The sequence below is a fragment of the Bombyx mori genome, chromosome 15 (assembly GCF_030269925.1).
Source record: "Bombyx mori chromosome 15, ASM3026992v2".
NCBI classification, from domain to species: domain Eukaryota; kingdom Metazoa; phylum Arthropoda; class Insecta; order Lepidoptera; family Bombycidae; genus Bombyx; species Bombyx mori.
This window is the reverse complement of record NC_085121.1, coordinates 15,233,237-15,253,133: the sequence shown is the minus strand read 5'-3', so window position 1 is coordinate 15,253,133 and position 19,897 is coordinate 15,233,237. Positions and strand designations below refer to the sequence as shown.

Here is a 19,897-nt window from a genome sequence, read left to right as displayed (position 1 = left end):
TTAGCTACAATCGAGACTCCAATGGTATGATACTTTTAAATTGGTAACACGGCTGTGGTACTCTTCGAATTGAAACATATGATTAGTTCACGACAGGAATGGGTGGGATAGTATGGACAATTGTACGCTTGCAATTTACTACCACTACTGAAGATACTGGTACTTTTTACTGGTGGTAGCACCTCTTGTGAGTCCGCTCGGGTAGGTACCACCGCCCTACCTATTTGTGCCGTGAAGCAGTAATGCGTTTCGGTCTGAAGGGTAGGGCAGCCGTTGTAACTATACTGAGATCTTAGAACTTATATCTCAAGGTGGGTGGCGCATTTAGGTTGTAGATGTCTATGGGCTCCAGTAACCACTTAGCACCAGGTGGGCTGTGAGCTCGTCCACCAATCTAAGCAATAAAAAAAATTTGAAAAAGATACAATACTACATGGTATTAGGTTTTTACTTATGAAATTATTGTTTACTTACTATACAGAAAGTAAAGACATAGTTTTATAAATATATTTTTATACATATTATTTCTATCAATCAAAATATACAACCGACATCGATACCACGATACGTCTATATCAGCACAGTGGTAAATTTTCAATGTTTTTATTAAAGAAAACCAAATCTTCAAAGGCATTTTGTAATGCTTCTCGGGTATTGAATTTTTTTCCTGGCAAGAAGTTGTTCAAGCTTTGGAAAAGCTTGGGAAAGCTTTACAAAATTGGAAGCCTACCGGCGAAAGGTCAGGTGCGTACGATGGAAGACGCAAAACTTCCGACCCTAGCTTTGGTAGCTTTAAGACCGTCTGTTGTGCCATTAGAGGTTGAGCTTTGTCGTGTATGAGCAACGGGGACGTGCGGTTACCCAGGCATCTGGAGCTCCTCCATCATTGTGTCCAGTTCCTCAGAGAGCACATCTGCAGTAATGCTGCTGCTGTTTGGTATGAAGCTCTGATGAATTATACCTGCAATTAAAGCACCAAACAGACACCACGACTTTTTAGGGGTATGTTTTCGTTTAGGACATTACCTAGATGCTGAACCAGTGCCTAACCAACATGATGAGCGTCTATGTTTATCGAAAATAATCCATTTATCATCCCAAGTGACTTCAGTTTTTGGGCCAGCGCGGGGTTAATTTTTTAGGTCGTAATTTCCTTGTCGTAAGAGTTCAAACAAATAACAAGTCAGGCGTTTGTTTGTATTGTTCACTCCGTACACGTCATTAATGTTATGAGTCGTTTGTGAGGTATAGCTACCGCGTCAGAGCTCGTGTTCCGTAATTACTAGTACTAGACGATGACCGAGCTTTGCTCGTTTTATTTTTTTGATAACGCCATCTTGTTGTGCCTTTAAAGATAGTATTATTATTCGCCAATAGATGTCGGGAAGAGTTGATTATTGAAGACACGAATAAAACAACATTTTCTGAAAATAAATCGTAGCTAGATCGATTTATCGCCCCCGAAATCCCCTGTATACTAAATTTTATGAAAATCGTTGGAGCCGTTTCCGAGATTCAGATTATATATATATTAATATACAAGAATTGCTCGTTTAAAGGTATAAGATTTTTATCGTGGCCCAATTGATGAAAAATATATTAATGTAGTAAAAAAAAAGCACTAATCAATAAAAAGATGAGTGAATGAATAAAAATTAATAGAATATCAACTCTATAGGTAAATTTTTTTAAGGGATTTTATGACCTGGTAACTAAGACCTTTAGGTCATTTCTAATTAAATAAAGGAATTTAGGAATAATGATAATATGGAGTGAAATGAAACGAAATGAAGATGATTAATTTGAGACTTTATCAACTGAGATAAAATTAAATGAAATGAGGTGAGATGATATGGGATGAGATACAATCTCAATAAAATGGTGGTCATTTACAAAGATTTTTTCAGTGGACTTTTTGGAGGATCCCGAGAAGTTACGTCCAGCGGCTTTGTTTCATTTTCCCGTATTTGTGCACTTTCACAGATATTAAACAGTTAATAAACCACCGTTATTACACATTTAAACCTGAAGGAATACTAAATAGACAAAATAAAACAAATCACACAATTTCACTCCTCGCGTTCCCGCCAAAAAGTTTATAGGTTAAAAGACCTATATTATTATTATCCACGATTGATTTTCGTTTGTAAATTCGATGAAGGCAACTTTGGGAAACATAAATCCGTGTACATTGAATGTGAGAATATAATGTTTTTACGGTAACCAAATCTTCTATTTGATATTCAATAAATCAACCCGCATATCCCAATAAGGGTCGTACCCTGCTTATGAATCGTTTGGAGTTTATGAGGCTGAAGAAACGTGCAAAGAATGTTCAGTAGTAGTAAAAGCCTGGTAAAATTTTTCACTTCGAATGTGTGTGTTCAAAAAAATTTTATCGTATGTGTCTGTGTTTATGAGCTATTATTGTATTTTTTAAGCACCATGTATAATAAAACAATTTAATCCGGCGTAGTATTTTCTTTCATTTACGCGGGTCGTACACATAATTAAAACTACTAGTGGCCCCGCAGTAGTCGAGATTCGACTATAATTAATTGAAATTATAAGTTTAAACATTATTATGGTTCTATTGTCATTTGTCAAACACTATTATAATTCGATAATATAATCACAGTATTCGCCAAAACTGCACTATAAAGATATACACACTGCACAATATATAAAGACAAACAATAATTAATAATAATAAGACCAGAGACTTTAAACATTAACAAAAGTTTCCCAATTGACAGTAAATAAAGAGTATATTTTTATGTATGTGTTGTGTCAAATACATGGTAGTGTGTGTAATGTTTTCTTTATTGATTTAAAGTATCTTTTATGCATTATTTTTTAAAAAAATTAGAATTGTGCACTCCTTCTCTATATTCTCTATAAGTGTGAGAAATTTCATAGTCCTCCGTCCGCGCAATTTTCGTAAAAATGGGTACAAAGTTTTTGCTTCACGTATTAATATATAGATTAAAACAGCTGAATCTCCCGTTTATTGTTTTTCCTGTAGAATGATCCCGTGACCACTACAACTGTAAAGTACTCGAAAGGTCGAAAATAGTAAAATAAAAACGATAAACAGAAAGTAAACCGTAAAAGTATTTTTAATTCGAATCCAGAAGAAAAGTAATAAAAACAGAAAGGGATAACAAAAAAAAAGTATCAAAGTAAGTGGTCGATGATTTTAAGAATTATTTTTTGTTTGTTTGTTCGGGCCCGTTTTCTAAAAATCCTGAAAGGATTCTAATATAGCTCTCACAGGTAAACAGAAATTGACCTAGAACAGAATAAATATAAGTTTGAAATCATTAAAATCGGATTTTGCATTCAAAGTTAGCGTCATTTACGTGTTTTTGCAAATTTGCTTCGATACTGTTAGATGTCCGAAGTTACATTTTTATTGCCCTTGTAGACAGACAAGCATACGGCCCACCTGATAGTCAGTGGTTCTTCGCCCATTGGCTTCAGCAATGACAGGGGCATCGCCAAGCCGCTGCCTACTGTTGAACATACACATGTTACATAACACATAACATTATGATAACTCTGTAGCGTAAAAGATCCGTTTTCACTCACAAACCCCTCAACCGAATTTGGTTGAACTGTCTATGGAAATAGTTTGAATATTGGGTAAGAAAAATCCTACCGTTGATTTCGGGTTTCACCATATCCTGGTGTGTAGTCTACGTAGGTTTCCTATCTAATATTTGCTCGACGAGATTACGTTTTATGTATTTAATTTCATTTTCATGCAATTGTCAAATTAGGCCGTCCAATGTTCCCGATATTAAACAACTTGAGACCAAGACGAGCGAATGAACTATAAATGTTTCACCAAAATCTTTGTTGTACTTACACGCTAAAAAATAATAATATACAAAGAAACAGCTATTTATATAAATAATATAATAATAATAACCGTCATCACGTAGACTGTACATTAGACACTGTATAGCCATCATACTAAGACTATACATATATAATAAAAATCTTACGTTACGGACGTTTTTTCCCGGTTAGGGTACCCCTCCGCATCAACCCATAAGGAACTTCGTTCCAAAAACTTTGGGAAATAAAATTGATGAATGCAAATTCATAACAATACAAAATGAGTATATCTTCGGGAAAACTTACTTCATTAAAACGACAGTGTGTGAGTTCGGAAATTTTTGGACATAAATCTTCAGGGTACGCGGCGGTACAGACATATTTTTCTATGAACTTATTATGGGTCTGTTTCCGAATTACTGAGAAAATGAATGCTCAAAGTTTCGCAAGATGTATATCCGCCTTACAAGCTACTTTGTCGGTTTGTGCTGTTTATAAAGAATATCTTTAGTTGTAACCAGGGGCGAATTTAAACTTAATGCTGGAATTTTACTTAAATTTATAGTTTATATATTTTATAGCAGAAACTTTATTATATGTTATATATACCAAAAACGTAAATTAATATTTGATTTTTTTTCTAACAATTATAAATTTGACTTATAATTATAATACATCAAAAAAAAAATACGAATTAAATTTCTTTAATTACAGAAAAAAGAAAAAACTTATTATTTTAAATCTTCAAGGAAATAAATCATTTTGATTATTAATTTTTACCAAAAGTGCCAAAATTATAATTCACAAATAACGGATGCATTGAATTTCTTGAATTATCAATTAAACAGAAAATTATTAATTTTTAGAATTAATTATATTGAGCAATCTTGAAAAGACAAAAAAATAATTTTTTTCAGTTTCAAATTTAAGCCTCCCTAAAAAATTTTACGCCCCGGGCACTTGCCCCGACTGCCCTTAGTGTAAATCCACCGCTGGTTTTAACCAAACAAACACGACCTGGCCTTCTCTTATCGCATAGATACATAAAACTGTTTATTTTTATTTATTTTTATTGCTTAGATGTGTGGGCGAGCTCACAGCCCACCTGGTGTTAAGTGGTTACTGGAGCCCATAGACATCTACAACGTAAATGCGCCACACACCTTGAGATATAGTTCTAAAGTCTCAGTATAGTCACAACGGCTGTCCCACCCTTCAAACCGAAACGCATTACTGCTTCACGGCAGAAATAGGCGGGTCGGTGGTACCTACCCGTGCGGACTCACAAGAGGTCCTCCTACCACCAGTAATTACGCAAATTATAATTTTGCTTGTTTGATTTTTATTGCACGATGTTATTCCTTCACTGTGGAAGTCAATCGTGAACATTTGTTAAGTACGTATTTCATTAGAAAAATTGGTCACCCGCCTGCGGGATTCGAACACCGGTGCATCGCTCGATACGAATGCACCGGACGTCTTATCCTTTAGGCCACGACGACCACTTATTAAGGTTTGATATTTATCTCGAAATACTGACATTGACTGTATTTTATTAGAACAAAACTTCCAATAAAATTGTTAAATTGAAACGTGTCGAACAGGTGTCGACGCACTTCTGTGACGAAGGAATAACATTGTGTACTAAAAATCGAACGCACCGAATTTATTACTAAGAAACGTGGACTACGTTTAATCCAGACAATCATTTTCTTCCATATCCTCCTTGAATATGAGAAAACAAAAAAATACTTAGAGTGAAACTCAAGATTTACATAATATTGCATTTATTGCTTAGGAGGGTGTGCGAGCTCACGGTCCACCTGGTGTTAATTGGTTACCGGAGCCTATAGACATCTATAACGTAAATTACTGGTGGTAGTTTGGGGCTTACGACAAAGGGAAGATCTTCCACCGAGCGGGTGATATTGCTCGGTAGACCGACGGTCCGCATGTTGTTGTTCGGAACTTGTATATATGCGCTTTATCTTGAAAATTTCGTAAGCGAGATTCAGGCAGCTGCCAATTATCTTGCGTTGTATGATGGCTACCCGCCACAGTAGGACGTCTTGTAGGTTCGCATAAGTAGGTACCACCACCCTGCCTATTTTAGCCGTGAAGCGGTAATACGTTTCGGTTTGAAGGGTGGGACAGCCGTTGTAACTGTACTGAGAACTTAGAACCCGTATCTCAAAGTGGGTGGCGGCATTTACGTAATACATGTCTATGGGCTTCGGCAACCGCCTAACACCAGGTCGGCCGTGAGCTTGTCCACCCATTTATGCAATAAATAAAAAAACTTACCTATAGAGACAATAGTTCCTAACTAGACCTATAGAGACAATAGTCTTAAGGTCTCAGTTTTTAAAGTACAACGGCTGCCCCACCCCTCAAACCGAAACGCATTACTGCTTCAAGGCAGAAATAGGCAGGGTGGTGGTACCTACTCGTGCGGACTCACAAGACTTTCTACCGCCAGTCTGAGTGCTTAGAAGTTATATCTCAAGGTGGGTGGCGCATTTACGTTGTAGATGTCCATGGGCTCCAGTAACCACTTAACACCAGGTGGTCTGTGAGCTCGTCCAACCATCTAAGCAATAAAAAAAATAATTAAAAAAGCTAACGACTGATTAACAAAGTAAATTTAAACTGTATTCGCCTTTCACAATGTTCGCGCGACAGCGCGACGTTCATAAATGTTCGGCTCAACTCGGGTGCCGTCCCCCGTACGCACCCCGCACCTCATATAGCAGTGCGGTACATGACGGCACGCGGAGATACGCTCGTTCGATATTGAGTAAATTGTGCGCGCGCGCCTTTCGTATATACTAAGTAAAAGTTGAGTGTGAACCGGTGAAAAGGTGTATGTGCCACCCATCGCAAAGAAACACCACTACGACCGTGATAGTGCCAGCATCAGCCTCCAAGTAAGTCCCGTTTTCCTACCTCCCCTTTCGTATCCGCTCATTCTTCGCAGAGTTCATGTGCTCCCTTTCAGCTCATCAGCTCACGTTTAAGGTGACGCTCACCTGCGTCACCACACAATGAGTCTTATAGAATGACGCCATATCAAATTTCGTTAAATCCCACAATCCATATGAGCTACTGCTATGTTCTCTGCCATTAAAAAAATATAAAATGAATTAAGAACCTTCTAACACTAGAAAAATATCAGTGAAAAATGGTTCAAAAATAACTAGCGGGTTGTTAGACGTCGGTCCTGCTCTGAAAATAATAATAAAAACTATGGAACCTGACCTGCAGGGTTCAATTGAAAAGACAGTAATCGAATTTATTAAAACATAATAAAATTCGCGGCGCTTGCTTTTTGTCTTGTATGAAGAAAATATTTCTTAATAGTAAGACACGGGTTACTTCAGCATCGTGCTTGTTTCTAACGTAACGCAGTCATGGGTTAGAGATGTCGGGCAGGATAGCCGTTCTTTTACTGCAGCTGGACTTATCGAAAACCTCATGCCTCTTGGGAACTCGATAAATTTAAGCGGTAGGCAGTGGCTTGGCTCTGCCCCTGGCATTGCTGAAGTCCATGGGCGACGGTAACCACTCACCATCAGGTGGGCCGTATGTTCGTCTGCCTACAAGGGCAATAAAAAAACAAAACAAAAAAAAGATCGATTACCGCTTAACATGAGAAAGGTCATAGGCTCATTTATCAATTTAAGGTAATAAATAAGTCGATGTCTTTCAAAAGTACCATCCGCAAATAAATTAATAATAATAGGGTCGGGGGCCTGATACAGAAGGCAGTTATCCTTGATACTGTGCGTATCGTGAGGACGTTCCTCACTCTGGAGTCCTGACCACTGGTGGCTTGTGTCGTAGACACCGCCATCAGCGGCAATCTATTTTTATATAGTGTTTTTTAAAAATTGTATTTTTAATACCTTTTTTTTAAAATATTATGTAATTAATAAGATTTTACATAAATATAGAACATAATAATAAAATAATTTATTGTCTTTCACATAAAATAAAATAAAATACAAATAAAAGAAAAGAAAAAAATTAAGAAAAGGCAAAAGGATGTCAGGGAAAGGAGGTTAAGAAAAGGCATAAGGGAAATACAATGAATGTTTTTATAGATATCGAGAGCATTCACTCGTATTCGAGATACAGCTAACTTATAAATCCGTGATGCATGTTATCTATATGTCAATGTCGAGTTCGGATCGTTTGGGATACATCCCTTTGTCGGATAAATAGATAAAAAAAGATATATGTCGGGTTTCGAAGTCGGGAATCTATGAGTACTGGTTGCAAATTGATCAAGGTATAACTTGGTTCGAAAATAAATTCTTGGTAGTTTTTAGAAGGCTATTTTATTAGACTGGAATTTTACATTTAGCGATGGTAAAAGTTTGTCGTAAACTAGGTTTTGCAGTTAAAATATTTTTGCACAATTTAATTCGACCTTCGCTGGCGACTGTCAATATACGTATGAGTTCCAATAAGATGCATAATTTTGAATAGCCTACCATTGGGTCCTTGAAATACACCAAACTGATGACGAAGAGGGTGAAGATGGTGCTAAGTGCCAAACATATAATGAAACCACCGCACATCTGCGTCAAAAGCTTACCAAACGTGTGATTTCGCGAAGAGGCGATCACTATTGGCCAAAAAAATTTTGATTGATTTTAACGCCTTTAGACTTTTTTTTCTTTAAGGCTACGTGAAATATAAAGTGTATGTAAAGATTGACAGCATTCGATTTAAGAACTCCAAGGTGCAATTCGTGAAATTATCAAGGAAATACATTTGGTAATAGATCTCACATAGATTTACCGAGAAGCAGCCATGCATTCTAATTTGAAGAGTGGGCAGATTCTGATTATTACCATACGGGATAAACGCCTGGCTCTAAATGTAAAAAAAATCTATAATACAGTATTTGTCTAATCTCACTCAATGCGTTGATATATTCTCAATATACTCCGCTGTCACATTATACTAGTTATTAACCAGACGATGTCCGCGTCCCATGTCCGCACTGACAGCTATGAGCCGAGGGTCCGTACGAAGGAGCAACATGTCATTGTGTACCCGAGTGATGTATGACATTAAGCTAGTATGTATGGTGTGTGATTTGAAATATGTCTCCGCTATTAACATCGAAATATCTTTTAGTTAAGTTTTCGTACCGTAGATAGGGGGGAATCGCGGAACCCTTTCCAAATCTATTATAACACAAATTTTCAATGGTTTTTCTTAGGGTACCGATATACCCAATACCCATAGTACCAATACCAATAAAATTGAGATTAAAATGGTTCCGGTGGCTTAAATTTTTGTATACGATACGTTATTAAACATAGTTCATTAAAAAATATACACAAAACCTAAAAAAATTATCTTGACCCGATTCACATTGGCTTTGGGGTGAATCATGTTACGTATGGGAACAATAGAGTTTTTCGATAGGGCTGGCACTATTTAGTTCTTAGATAGGTACCTAACTTCAAGTAATTAACTTTTTAATATCTTTAATGAGTTACAAAACTTTGATGACTAAATTAAACTATTTAATATTCTTAAACACAAAATAAAAGTCATTTTCAATTCAACAAAGTTAAATCTAACAACTCAACAAAAGTATTGTGACATCCCAGATTTGTCCCTATTCTAACTCTAATCTCTATTCCCCCCAATCTATTGTGGAATAAAATCTAGGAGTAGGAAATTCTTTTAAAAAACATCATTTTAAAAGTTGGCAATACACTTGAAAAATCTTGAACGTGACCTTCAATGGTCAATTTGCCGATATCATAATATTATTTTCTAATAAACATATTAGATGTTCAATCAGGTAAACATAACACTGAATTAATTTTAATAATTTATTATTATAAATAATTAAATTATAATAATTTATTATTATATATTATAGTATAAATATTATATTCAGCGTAGAAGAGAAGTTGAAAAAAGATTTAGCGCTACGCAAAGCTGCTCAAAGTTTAACAACTTTAACTGTCACTACAACTGTGTATATTTCATAACTAAGAAAGTTTCTGAAGTAGAAGTTTCTGTAGTAGAAGAAAAAATATATTTAGTTGAAAACTTCTTACTATATCGCAAATCTTTTCCCTCTATTGCGATTTATGGAGTATTTTGAAAGGGACGGCATGACGTAAATCCTATGACAATGAGGTGTCCTTAATACATTCAACAAGAGTGACTGCAGTAGAGATTTTTTCCATGGAAATGGGACGTATTCCAATTTATTTTAATATTTAACGGACTGGTGGAATTTCACTGGTGGTAGGACCGCTTGAGTCCGCACGGGTAGGTTCCACCGCTCTGCCTTATATCTCAAGGTAGGTGGCGCATTTACGTTGTATATGTCTATGGGCTCCAGTAACCACTTAACACCAGGTGGGCTGTGAGCTTGTCCACATATATAAGAAAGAAAAAAAACTGTAATGAAGCCATTTTGCCATGCCAGGGACACAGCCCAATCTTATCTCCAAACCTCGGTTGAAGAAAGACATCAAGGACAAGCTTGGACCTGCCGCTACCTCTGCAGCCCTCCGACCAGCCTTTCAGAAGTCGTTTCGGTAATCTACCTTCGTCCATTCGCACCACGTGCCCAGCACGTTGCAGGGTTGCCTATTTCTGCCGTGAAGCAGTAATGCGTTTCGGTTTGAAGGGTGGGGTAGCCGTTGTAACTATACTTGAGACCTTAGAACTTATATCTCAAGGTGGGTGGCCCATTTACGTTGTAAATGTCTATGGCCTCCAGTACCCACTTAACACCAGGTAGGCTGTGAGCTAATCCACCTATCTAAAGCAATAAAAAAAGGCATCCGACGTTTATGGTCTCAATAATATATACATTTAAATATAATGAACTTAATAGCGTCTATTACTTATTTCCAATGAAAATATATACTACATATTCTAAATTAATACTCCTTATTGGTAGTGTTTCCTTCATTCCTATTATTTAATTCAACGCCATTAGAAGAATCTTCTCTCTTGTATTCAGTTACAAAATGCGTATCTCTCAATGTCCAGCCACGAAATATCGATAATGTCCAATTTAATATGAACTTTGAGAGTGATGGAAGTCCTGTCAAATTATACACTAGTTATTAACTAGATGTCGCGTCGGCCGCGGCCGGCCTCTGTCCGCGTGGTGACAGCACTGTACATGTTATATATGTATATAAATGTAGAGCTGACTCTACCAAACTTCATAGAGTAGTTACAATAGATTTTTTTAATTATTAACTAAAAGCAAAAGAGATCTTGGCGTACTTAATTCAAAGCGACTACCAGAGTCTGTAAAACTTTGAGACGTAGGAATTGTATTCGCTCTCCTATTCTTCAAAACTTGAAGCCGGAATGTGTTACTCCATGTCCAAAATCTCGCCAAGCCTTTGCCTCAGCAGGCGTTCGTATAAGTTTCAACTTGGCGAGGTGATTCGGGAATATCTGTAGCATTTAGGTGAGTCCCAGATATTCCGCAGACCAAAGACGCTCAACATACATACCAAACCTGTATAAATAATGTAAATAATTTCCTTTCCCTTGAACAATAAACATTTTTTTCTTAAAATATAAAACACGCTGTACTTATGGCTCGTGATAGGATGTATTATGATTTCGGGTGAATGCATTAACGAAGCAGTTAAGTAGAAGAAGTGTAGGAAAGCCGCAGTCTAAAAGATTCCCTTTATAATGTACTAGCTGTACCCGTCCGCTTCGCTGGGCATTTAAAATTAACATTATTATTTCTCACCCCCACAAAAATTCTCATCATTAAAGCCACCGCAACTGCTCTAGGTTGTCCAACACTCATATAAATATTAGCCTATCCATTAAGTACATGTATTTTCTGCATGGATACCAATTCAATCAGATGCATGGTTCAGTAGTTATAACGGAACATCCGTAAAAACCACCGTAGATTTATATATTAGTATAATAGGTTGCGGAAAAAGTCTTTCGCATTATAATATAGATGGGCTTCGATACCCAGTCAAAATAATATGTCCCATGAGCACCACGTTATTTTTTTACATTATTTTCTATTATTCTTGTGGGCAGATGAGAATACGGCTCACCTGGCTGACAGTCAGTGGTTATAGTCGCCCATGGACATTAGCAATGTCAGGGTCAGAGCCAAGCCGCTGCTAACGTTTCATAAACAAATAATCTAAACTAATTAATCGATTACTAAGCATTAAATTAATAATTATCGTTCTCACTCGAATATTCTGTGACGTTACTACAACCCTCTCGAGTAATTTCCGGTGGCCGACCCATTTATTGGGTTCGCTCACTCGGGAGACTTCCGGCAACAGACAGTCCAGATTCCTGTTTGTCTATAAATACGTTTCAGAGCAATTGATGCAACAAATGAACGATCTCTTTCGGCCTACACATGTGAACCTTAATTATAGGTAAACAAGCGACACGCTGCGGCTCCGCTCGGGTCTTTAACAAAAATTTCAACGATATTTGACGTTGTTTTATTTTTTTTAAATAAAAAAACACTTATTGCGGCATAACTATAATAGTTAGACGTAATATGCTGTCGCGAAACTTTTTGCAACTAATAATGTGTTCTACAAAGTCGTAGTACGTTATTTTATTCTAACATCAATAGTTTTCGCAGGGCACGCGATGTAAAGAATATTTTAGGTAATTTTTTTACACATTGGGTTACATTATTGGAGTTTTAGTAAGGGTCCCTAATTTTTTTCAAAAAAGATAGCCTATGTCTATGCCTATAGCCTATGTCACTCGCGAATAGTGAAGCTTCCAAACAGTGAAAGAATTTTTCAAATCGATTCAGTAGTTTCGGAGCCTTTTCAATACAAACAAACAAACAAATCTTTCCTCTTTATAATATTAGTATAGATAAAAAAAAATATTCAGGTAAGCGACGTTGAAAATTCAGTGTGCTTAGTGCGAGCTTTTTAACGTTCTCGATGGCGTAAAAGCTAACTCCTCAATTTGTGTGTAGTTGGAATGTTTGCCTACGTTTGCCGCTAGGGGCACTGTTCCAACTGTATACAAATTTGAGTTAACTTTTACGCTATCCTCTTGTATATATAATTAATAATATTATATTATAATTATAATAACATAATATATATTGTATACTGTTTGTTCATTCTTTGATTTCTGTGATCCAATTGAGAATAGATTAATATTGTTTGTCTTTAATATTATAGGTATGTCTATAGTGTAGCCTTGGAGAAAGCTGTGATTGTAGAACAATAATTATAATGCAGAAAATAATTATGATTATAGAAATGTGACAATAGAATCATAATAAGTAACCACTCACCGTCAGGCAGAAGATATGCGTGTCTGCCTACAAGGGCAATAAAAAAAATAACTTAGAATTGAAATTAATTATGGTCGAATTTCGACCACAAGACAACCACTAGTTCTAAATAAATACGTACTTAACATGTTCCTGACCTTGAACGAATAATATCATGTAATAACAATTAAACATAAATCCTCCCTTAAACTAAGTTTGAAAGAGGTCTTCAACGGTTCGCAGTGGCTTGTCTGTGTGCTGGCTTGCTAGCCAGGGTCCAGTTTTTTTATTTACCCCATACCATCAGGCAGACCGTTAGCTCATCTGCCTTTCATGGTAAAAAGAGTATTCATTATTTCAATCAGACCGTTAAAATACTACCACTTTGAGCATCCCACTTCCAACTAGGCGCGTCAAAACCTCCGCCTCCGCCATTCGCCCAATCACGATGTTCGACCAACCCATACCGTGGGCCCCGAAGGTCAAATAGTTAGGCGTCATCATTGACAGAGGGATGACATTCCGCCCTCATATTAAGACGGTACGCGACCGTGCCGCCTTCATACTAGGACGCCTCTACCCAATGATATGCAGGCGAAGTAAATTGTCCCTTAGAAATAAGGTGACACTCTACAAAACTTGCATACGCCCCGTTATGACCTATGCAAGTGTAGTGTTCGCTCACGCGGCCCGCACAAACTTAAAACCACTCCAAATTATTCAATACCCTTTTTGCAAGATAGCCGTCGGAGGCCCGTGGTTCATCAGGAACGTCAACCTCCATGACGACCTGGACTTAGAGTCCATCAGTAAGTATCTTCAGTCGGTATCGATGCGCCACTTCGATAAAGCGGCACGACACGAGAAACCTCTCATCGTAGCCGCCGGTAACTACAATCCCGATCCTGCGGAAAGAATGGAAAGCAGTCGATGTCGCCCCAAACACGCCATTTCGGATCCTCCCGAACCACTAACGGTGCTTTTAGGTACCTCAAGCACCGGTCATTGTTCTCGTCGAACGTCGAAAGGGCTCGACGAGTAAATTAACCCTCAGACACAGCCCACTGAGTTTCTCGCCGGATCTTCTCCGTGGGTCGCGTTTCCGATCCGATGTTAGATTCTGCGAAGCATGGCTCTTGCTAGGGTTCGTGTTAGGAACGTCGTCAGGTTTGAGCCCACGAGCTCACCTACTAGTTAAGGCTACGCTGATATAGCCTCTCAAGGCTCTCAGCTCAGGTAGAAAAAAAAAAGAAATACTTAATTTTGCGACTGTTGCGAAGTTGTACTTCTACAATACTTCTTCTTCTTTCTAGCGTTTTCCCAATCTGGTGCCAGGGTTCGCTTTCCTACTTAAAATCCTCCACTTTGCACAGTCATCTACAATACTAAAGCAATTAAAAATATAAATACATCAAATGGTAAGTTTATTTGCAAAAAGCTCAGCAGTTTCAAAAGTGATCGATTTTGAAAAATATCTATTTAGCTACACAAATTAGGCATTTTTCGTGAAATAATAGACGAAGCGAGACCTTGTCATAAATAAAATCCGTACAGAATAAGCAATATCACGCTCGATCAATGCCTTTCACCTTGTTTCGTACATGAGCGGGATATTTAATCACAAAATGTACATTCGTGTTTAGAAATAATACATTAACTTATTTTCACTAAATGATCACAATGCGACCGAGTCGATAATCACCGACGTCTCAAGATAGAAAATCATATTGTGTATTACGTTATTGCTTTTGTTATTAAAGAAAATACAAAAGGGCTTTTTCATATCTTTTTCATAACAATAACGGTCTCAAGAGCCCATAGGTATCACAACATAAACGCACCAGTTACCCTGAGACAATTTATTTATTTATTTTTGTATTGCTTAGATGGGTCGACGAGCTCACGGCCCACCTGGTTACTGGAGCCCATAGACATCTACAACGTAAATGCGCCACCCATCTTGAGATATAAGTTCCAAGGTCTCAGCTTAATTACAACGGCCACCCCACCCCTCAAACCGAAACGCATTACTTTTTCACAACAGAAATAGGCGGGGTGGTGGTACCTACCCGTGCGGACTCACAAGAGATCCAACCACCTGGGGCTGTGAGCTCGTCCACACATCTAAGCAATAAAAAAAAAAGTGTCTATTCTGAGAGAGCTTCATATCAAAACCAGACTTTCCACTATATGCCTGCGTAGGGTGCTGGAATTCTTCGGACATATTCCTCGTAAAGAGGGTCACAATCTTGAACAGCTGATGGTGACAGAAAAGGTAGATGGCAAACGTCCCAGAGGATGTAGTCCCACGAGATGGTCGGACCAAATACGATCTACTCTAAACATCAAATTCTACAATACCCTTCATGAAGCTAAGGATCACAGCAGATGGAAGGAAATCGCACGGGAGAAACTGATGCAGCGGTGGAGTCACGACCCTCAGTAATGAGGAAAACGACGCGAGGAGGGACACTAAGTATTTCTAATAGACCAAAAATTGACTTTTACTAACGCTAGCACGATATCTGGTAGCAAATTATTTTAACGCAAATATACCGGTAAGGATCTACTGAACCGATAAAATATCATTTACAAAATTGGATTTCCCCTAGCACTTTCGTCACGGACAGTACCTGTATCAGAAAGCTGTGATATCTAGCGATAAGGCGACACATGGCTAATGCGTTTACTTAGCGAAACATTAGCGGCACTCCAGCGTTGCGACACCGGATGTCAACGGAGAAAAGCCACAATGATAATCATTTATTTTTAAATCCAATATATTTAGCGACGGAGCGGAGGCAGGAAAATAGTGGAATATCTTTTTTCTAGATTTACAGCGTAAGTGTAAGTAAATGTAAGCAAGTGTGAGTAACTTACTGGTTACTGGTGGTAGGACCTCTTGTGAGAAAATATAAATCTACAGTGGTTTTTACGGATGTTCCGTAATAACTACTGAACCATGCATCCGATTGACTTGGTATCCATGCAGAAAATACATGTACTTAATGGATAGGCTAATATTTATATGAGTGTTGGACTCCCTACACCAGTTGCGGGGGCGTTAATGATGTGAATCTTTGTAGGGGTGAAAAATAATAATGTTAATTTTAACTGCCTAGCGAAACGGACGGGTACAGCTAGTTATTTATAAATGTACTAAAAACATAACTTAAGTCGCATATAAAATTACTCTGCATAAAAATAGGACTACTGTGTATTTTAAATTTTATGTTCTACTTAATATTTCAACTGGAATTCCAAACAAGCGGGTTTAGAGTTCTCTCCTGGCGTCACTTTTTGTATTTCTCAAAAACTACACAATGCAGCTCAAAGGAACTGGGTCGCTTTACGGAGTTTCGTTGCAAATAAAAATTAATTAAAATATTTTCAAGGCTTATTCTCTTCTCTTGGGTTTCATTATTTTAATCAAAACGAATTACGAATTTGACTTAACCACCATACTTATCTATATACGTTTAAATATATACTTAGTATATACTTACTTATATACCTATTATTATATACTTATAGTATATATATGATATGGAATACTTCAGAATGAATAAACAATAAAATACTTAATTGCGTTTTCTGTGTATAAGAAAAAAAACATTTAAAGCCCCTAATCTCTTTTAAAATTTATATAAAAAATTAAACAGTATTATTCTAGTATACAAAACTGAACTCTGTTTTCACTGAACGACATACAGATGAGTGACTCCCGTCTAAGAAAAAACTTTTTTAAATCTAAAGAGTTGTAAAGAAAGATTTTAAATGATAATCGTTTTTCTTTACATATACCTAGTCTTGCCATACATACTGAGACAAAGGAAAAAGAAAAATTCTATTGCAAATAATATTTATTACTTTTACAGTGTGTTCGTTTAATACATAAATATAAAACAATTTAAAGTATAAAAAGCTTATTCGAAGTAGTCTCCATTGGCTGCAATACAGTCCTTTAAACGTTGAGGCCAGTTATCAATAAAAGCACGCACTCTTCCAATGGGAAAATTTTTCACTGTCAATCGTACGGATTGTTTTAGAGACTCCAAATTATCATGGCGTTTAGAGCAAGCCGTACTCTCTAAAACTGACCATAAATCATAATCCAGCGGATAAAGATCGGGACTAGACGACGGCCAGTCTTCAGATCTGATGAAGTCCGAAACGTTCGTTTCCAACCAAGACTGCGTAGACCGAGCTTTATGACTTGGCGCCGAGTCTTGTTGGAAGGACCATTCTTGATTATTGAACATGTTGTTGTTAAGGGGCTTCACGACCTTCTCAAGAATGGTATCTTGATACACTTGTGCCGATGTTTTGATACCTTTTTCACAAAAGTATGGCTCAGTCACTCCTTCATAGCTAATACCCCACCAAACCATCACTGAAGTCGGATAGTGCCCACATTGCACTAATTGGGAAGCTTCCTTAGAGCTTTGAGCATAAATACGGTCATTTTTTTTGTTAAAATGTTGCTCAATTGTAAAAATTTTCTCATCCGTAAACAAAAATTTTCTATGACCTCCCTTTGCGTACCGCTACAGTAGTTGTTTCGATTTTACCACCCTATTCTCTTTTAAATTATCAGTTAAGAAATGACCAGTACGTCTCTTAGAGGCTGCAAGTCCTAAGTCATCTTTTAAAATACGCGACATGATTCTAGGTGCTATTTTCATCTCCCGAGATAAAATCTTTTGCTTTCGGACAGGATTTCTTCGAATTCTTTCCCTTACTGCTTTGACTACCTTTTTCGTACGAACACTACGTGGACGGCCAGATCCTTTTCTGTCACAAACAGAGGAGGTCTCATTGCACCTATTAATAGCCCGGTATACAAACATTTTACTAGTACCAAGCGTATGGAGAGTTTTAAAAATTGCATTTGGCTCCATACCTACTTTATGTAATGCAATCACAGCGATTCGGTTCTCTTTATCACCCCACTCCATTTTAATATCGCAAAATATTGTACAATGTATTGGCGCCAAAATGAGAAAACTCAATGAGCAATCATATAAAAATGACAGATTCCAAATTCAAATGTAATATTTTGTTTATTTTTAATGGTAACAGTATGTATGGCCAGACTAAGTATTACTTATTAAGATGAAGTTATTTGACCTACTAGCTGTACCCGTCCGCTTCGCTGAACATTTAAAATTAACATTATTATTTCTCACCCCCATAAAGATTCTCATCATTAACGCCCCCACAGCTGGTGTAGGGAGTCCAACACTCATATAAATATTATTAGCCTATCCATTAAGTACATATATTTTCTACATGGATACCAAGTTTCAAGTCAATCGGATGCACGGTTCAGTAGTTATAACGGAACTTCCGTAAAAACCACTGTAGATTTATATATTAGTATAGATTTGGAAAAGCGCATCCCGTAAGCTTTTTGCCGATATTTCTATGTATTTGATAGCGCCTGTGAAAGCTTAATTGAATAAAAAACTGTTAGTATTTTAAATGAAAGAAAGAGTGTACCCGGTTACAAAAGTAAATGGTTTTTGTAGATATAGGTAATTTCTCAAAGTTCTTTCTGAAAATAAAACAGATTTTTTTGGCTTTATTATTTTTCATACAGAGCGCTTTGTTTCCAGCAAGTAAAAATGAGATCATAGCCATTAGAGAGTGTACTTATGATTAAATTACCTACGAATAAATTTATTCGTAGTAAATTACTAAATTTAAAATGATGGATGACAGAATGATTATTGTTGTTTGTTACAGTGTCAAAGCTGTCAAACCAGTGAAGTAAGACCTGAGACGTCAACCCGCTCACCTCCTCAAAGCGAAAGACTCCCTGGAGACGGCGCCAGTTCCTCAGTGCCTGATGACCAGGTAATTTATGCCGTACTATACAAATCAATGTATCATCTGTCAATCAATGCATCAATCAATGCATCATGTATAAATCAATGTACCGAAATCGCATGTAAAGATAAATCTAGAATTAATTAATATTATTTTTGTCAAATCATTGACATGCATATTTATATTGTTATTGTACAGTCGAAATTTCGATTTCATGTCGCTTGAAGTAGGAATTTTAGCTTTCTTGGCCTTAAAGTATGTGAAGAATGTACAACGTCCTCTCTTAATATTCAATTATGGTAGGCAGCGGCTTGGCTCTGCCCCTGGCATTGCCGACGTCCATGGACGACGGTAACCACTCACCATCAGGTGAGACGTAAGCTCGTCTGCCTACATTTGCAATAAAATACCAAACCTTTACTGGTGGTAAGACCTCTTGTGAGTCCGCGCGGGTGGGTACCACCACCCTGCCTATTTCTGCCGTGAAGCATAAATGCGTTTCGGTTTGAAGGGTGGGGCAGCCGTTGTAACTATACTTGAGACCTTAGAACTTATATCTCAAGGTGGGTGACGCCTTTACGTTGTGAATGTCTATGGGCTCCAGTAACCACTTAACACCAGGTGGGCTGTGCGCTCGTCCACCCATCTAAGCAATAATCAAAAAAATACAACTACAAACAACAACATCAAACTGTTGGATTAAAAACAAGTAATATTTTATTGTATCATTAAATACAAACTGTATGCTATGAAAATCCTTGAATTTCAGAACCGTGCGAGTGACGACGGTCGTTCGAGTCGAAGTGTTAATCCATTCAGAACGAACAATGATCCAGGTTAACTGAATAATCTTTATACTTATTTAATAATACTCCACAATATTTATTTATTGAAGTGAAACTTCTTTATCGACGTAGGGAG

At 37.2% G+C, this 19,897-nt stretch overlaps 1 protein-coding gene across 3 annotated transcripts in view; it reads left to right on the top strand.

The window, feature by feature from the left end:
- The window catches only part of LOC101744252 (adenylyl cyclase 78C), a 141,731-nt gene that overhangs the window by 73,982 nt on the left and 47,852 nt on the right, over positions 1–19,897 (top strand). For all 3 annotated transcript variants that reach the window (XM_062672743.1, XM_012697356.4, XM_062672745.1), the window contains exons 4-5: positions 18,893–19,003; positions 19,746–19,812. In XM_062672743.1, the coding sequence (XP_062528727.1) occupies positions 18,893–19,003; positions 19,746–19,812 (178 nt within the window). The remainder of the gene's footprint in view (positions 1–18,892; positions 19,004–19,745; positions 19,813–19,897) is intronic.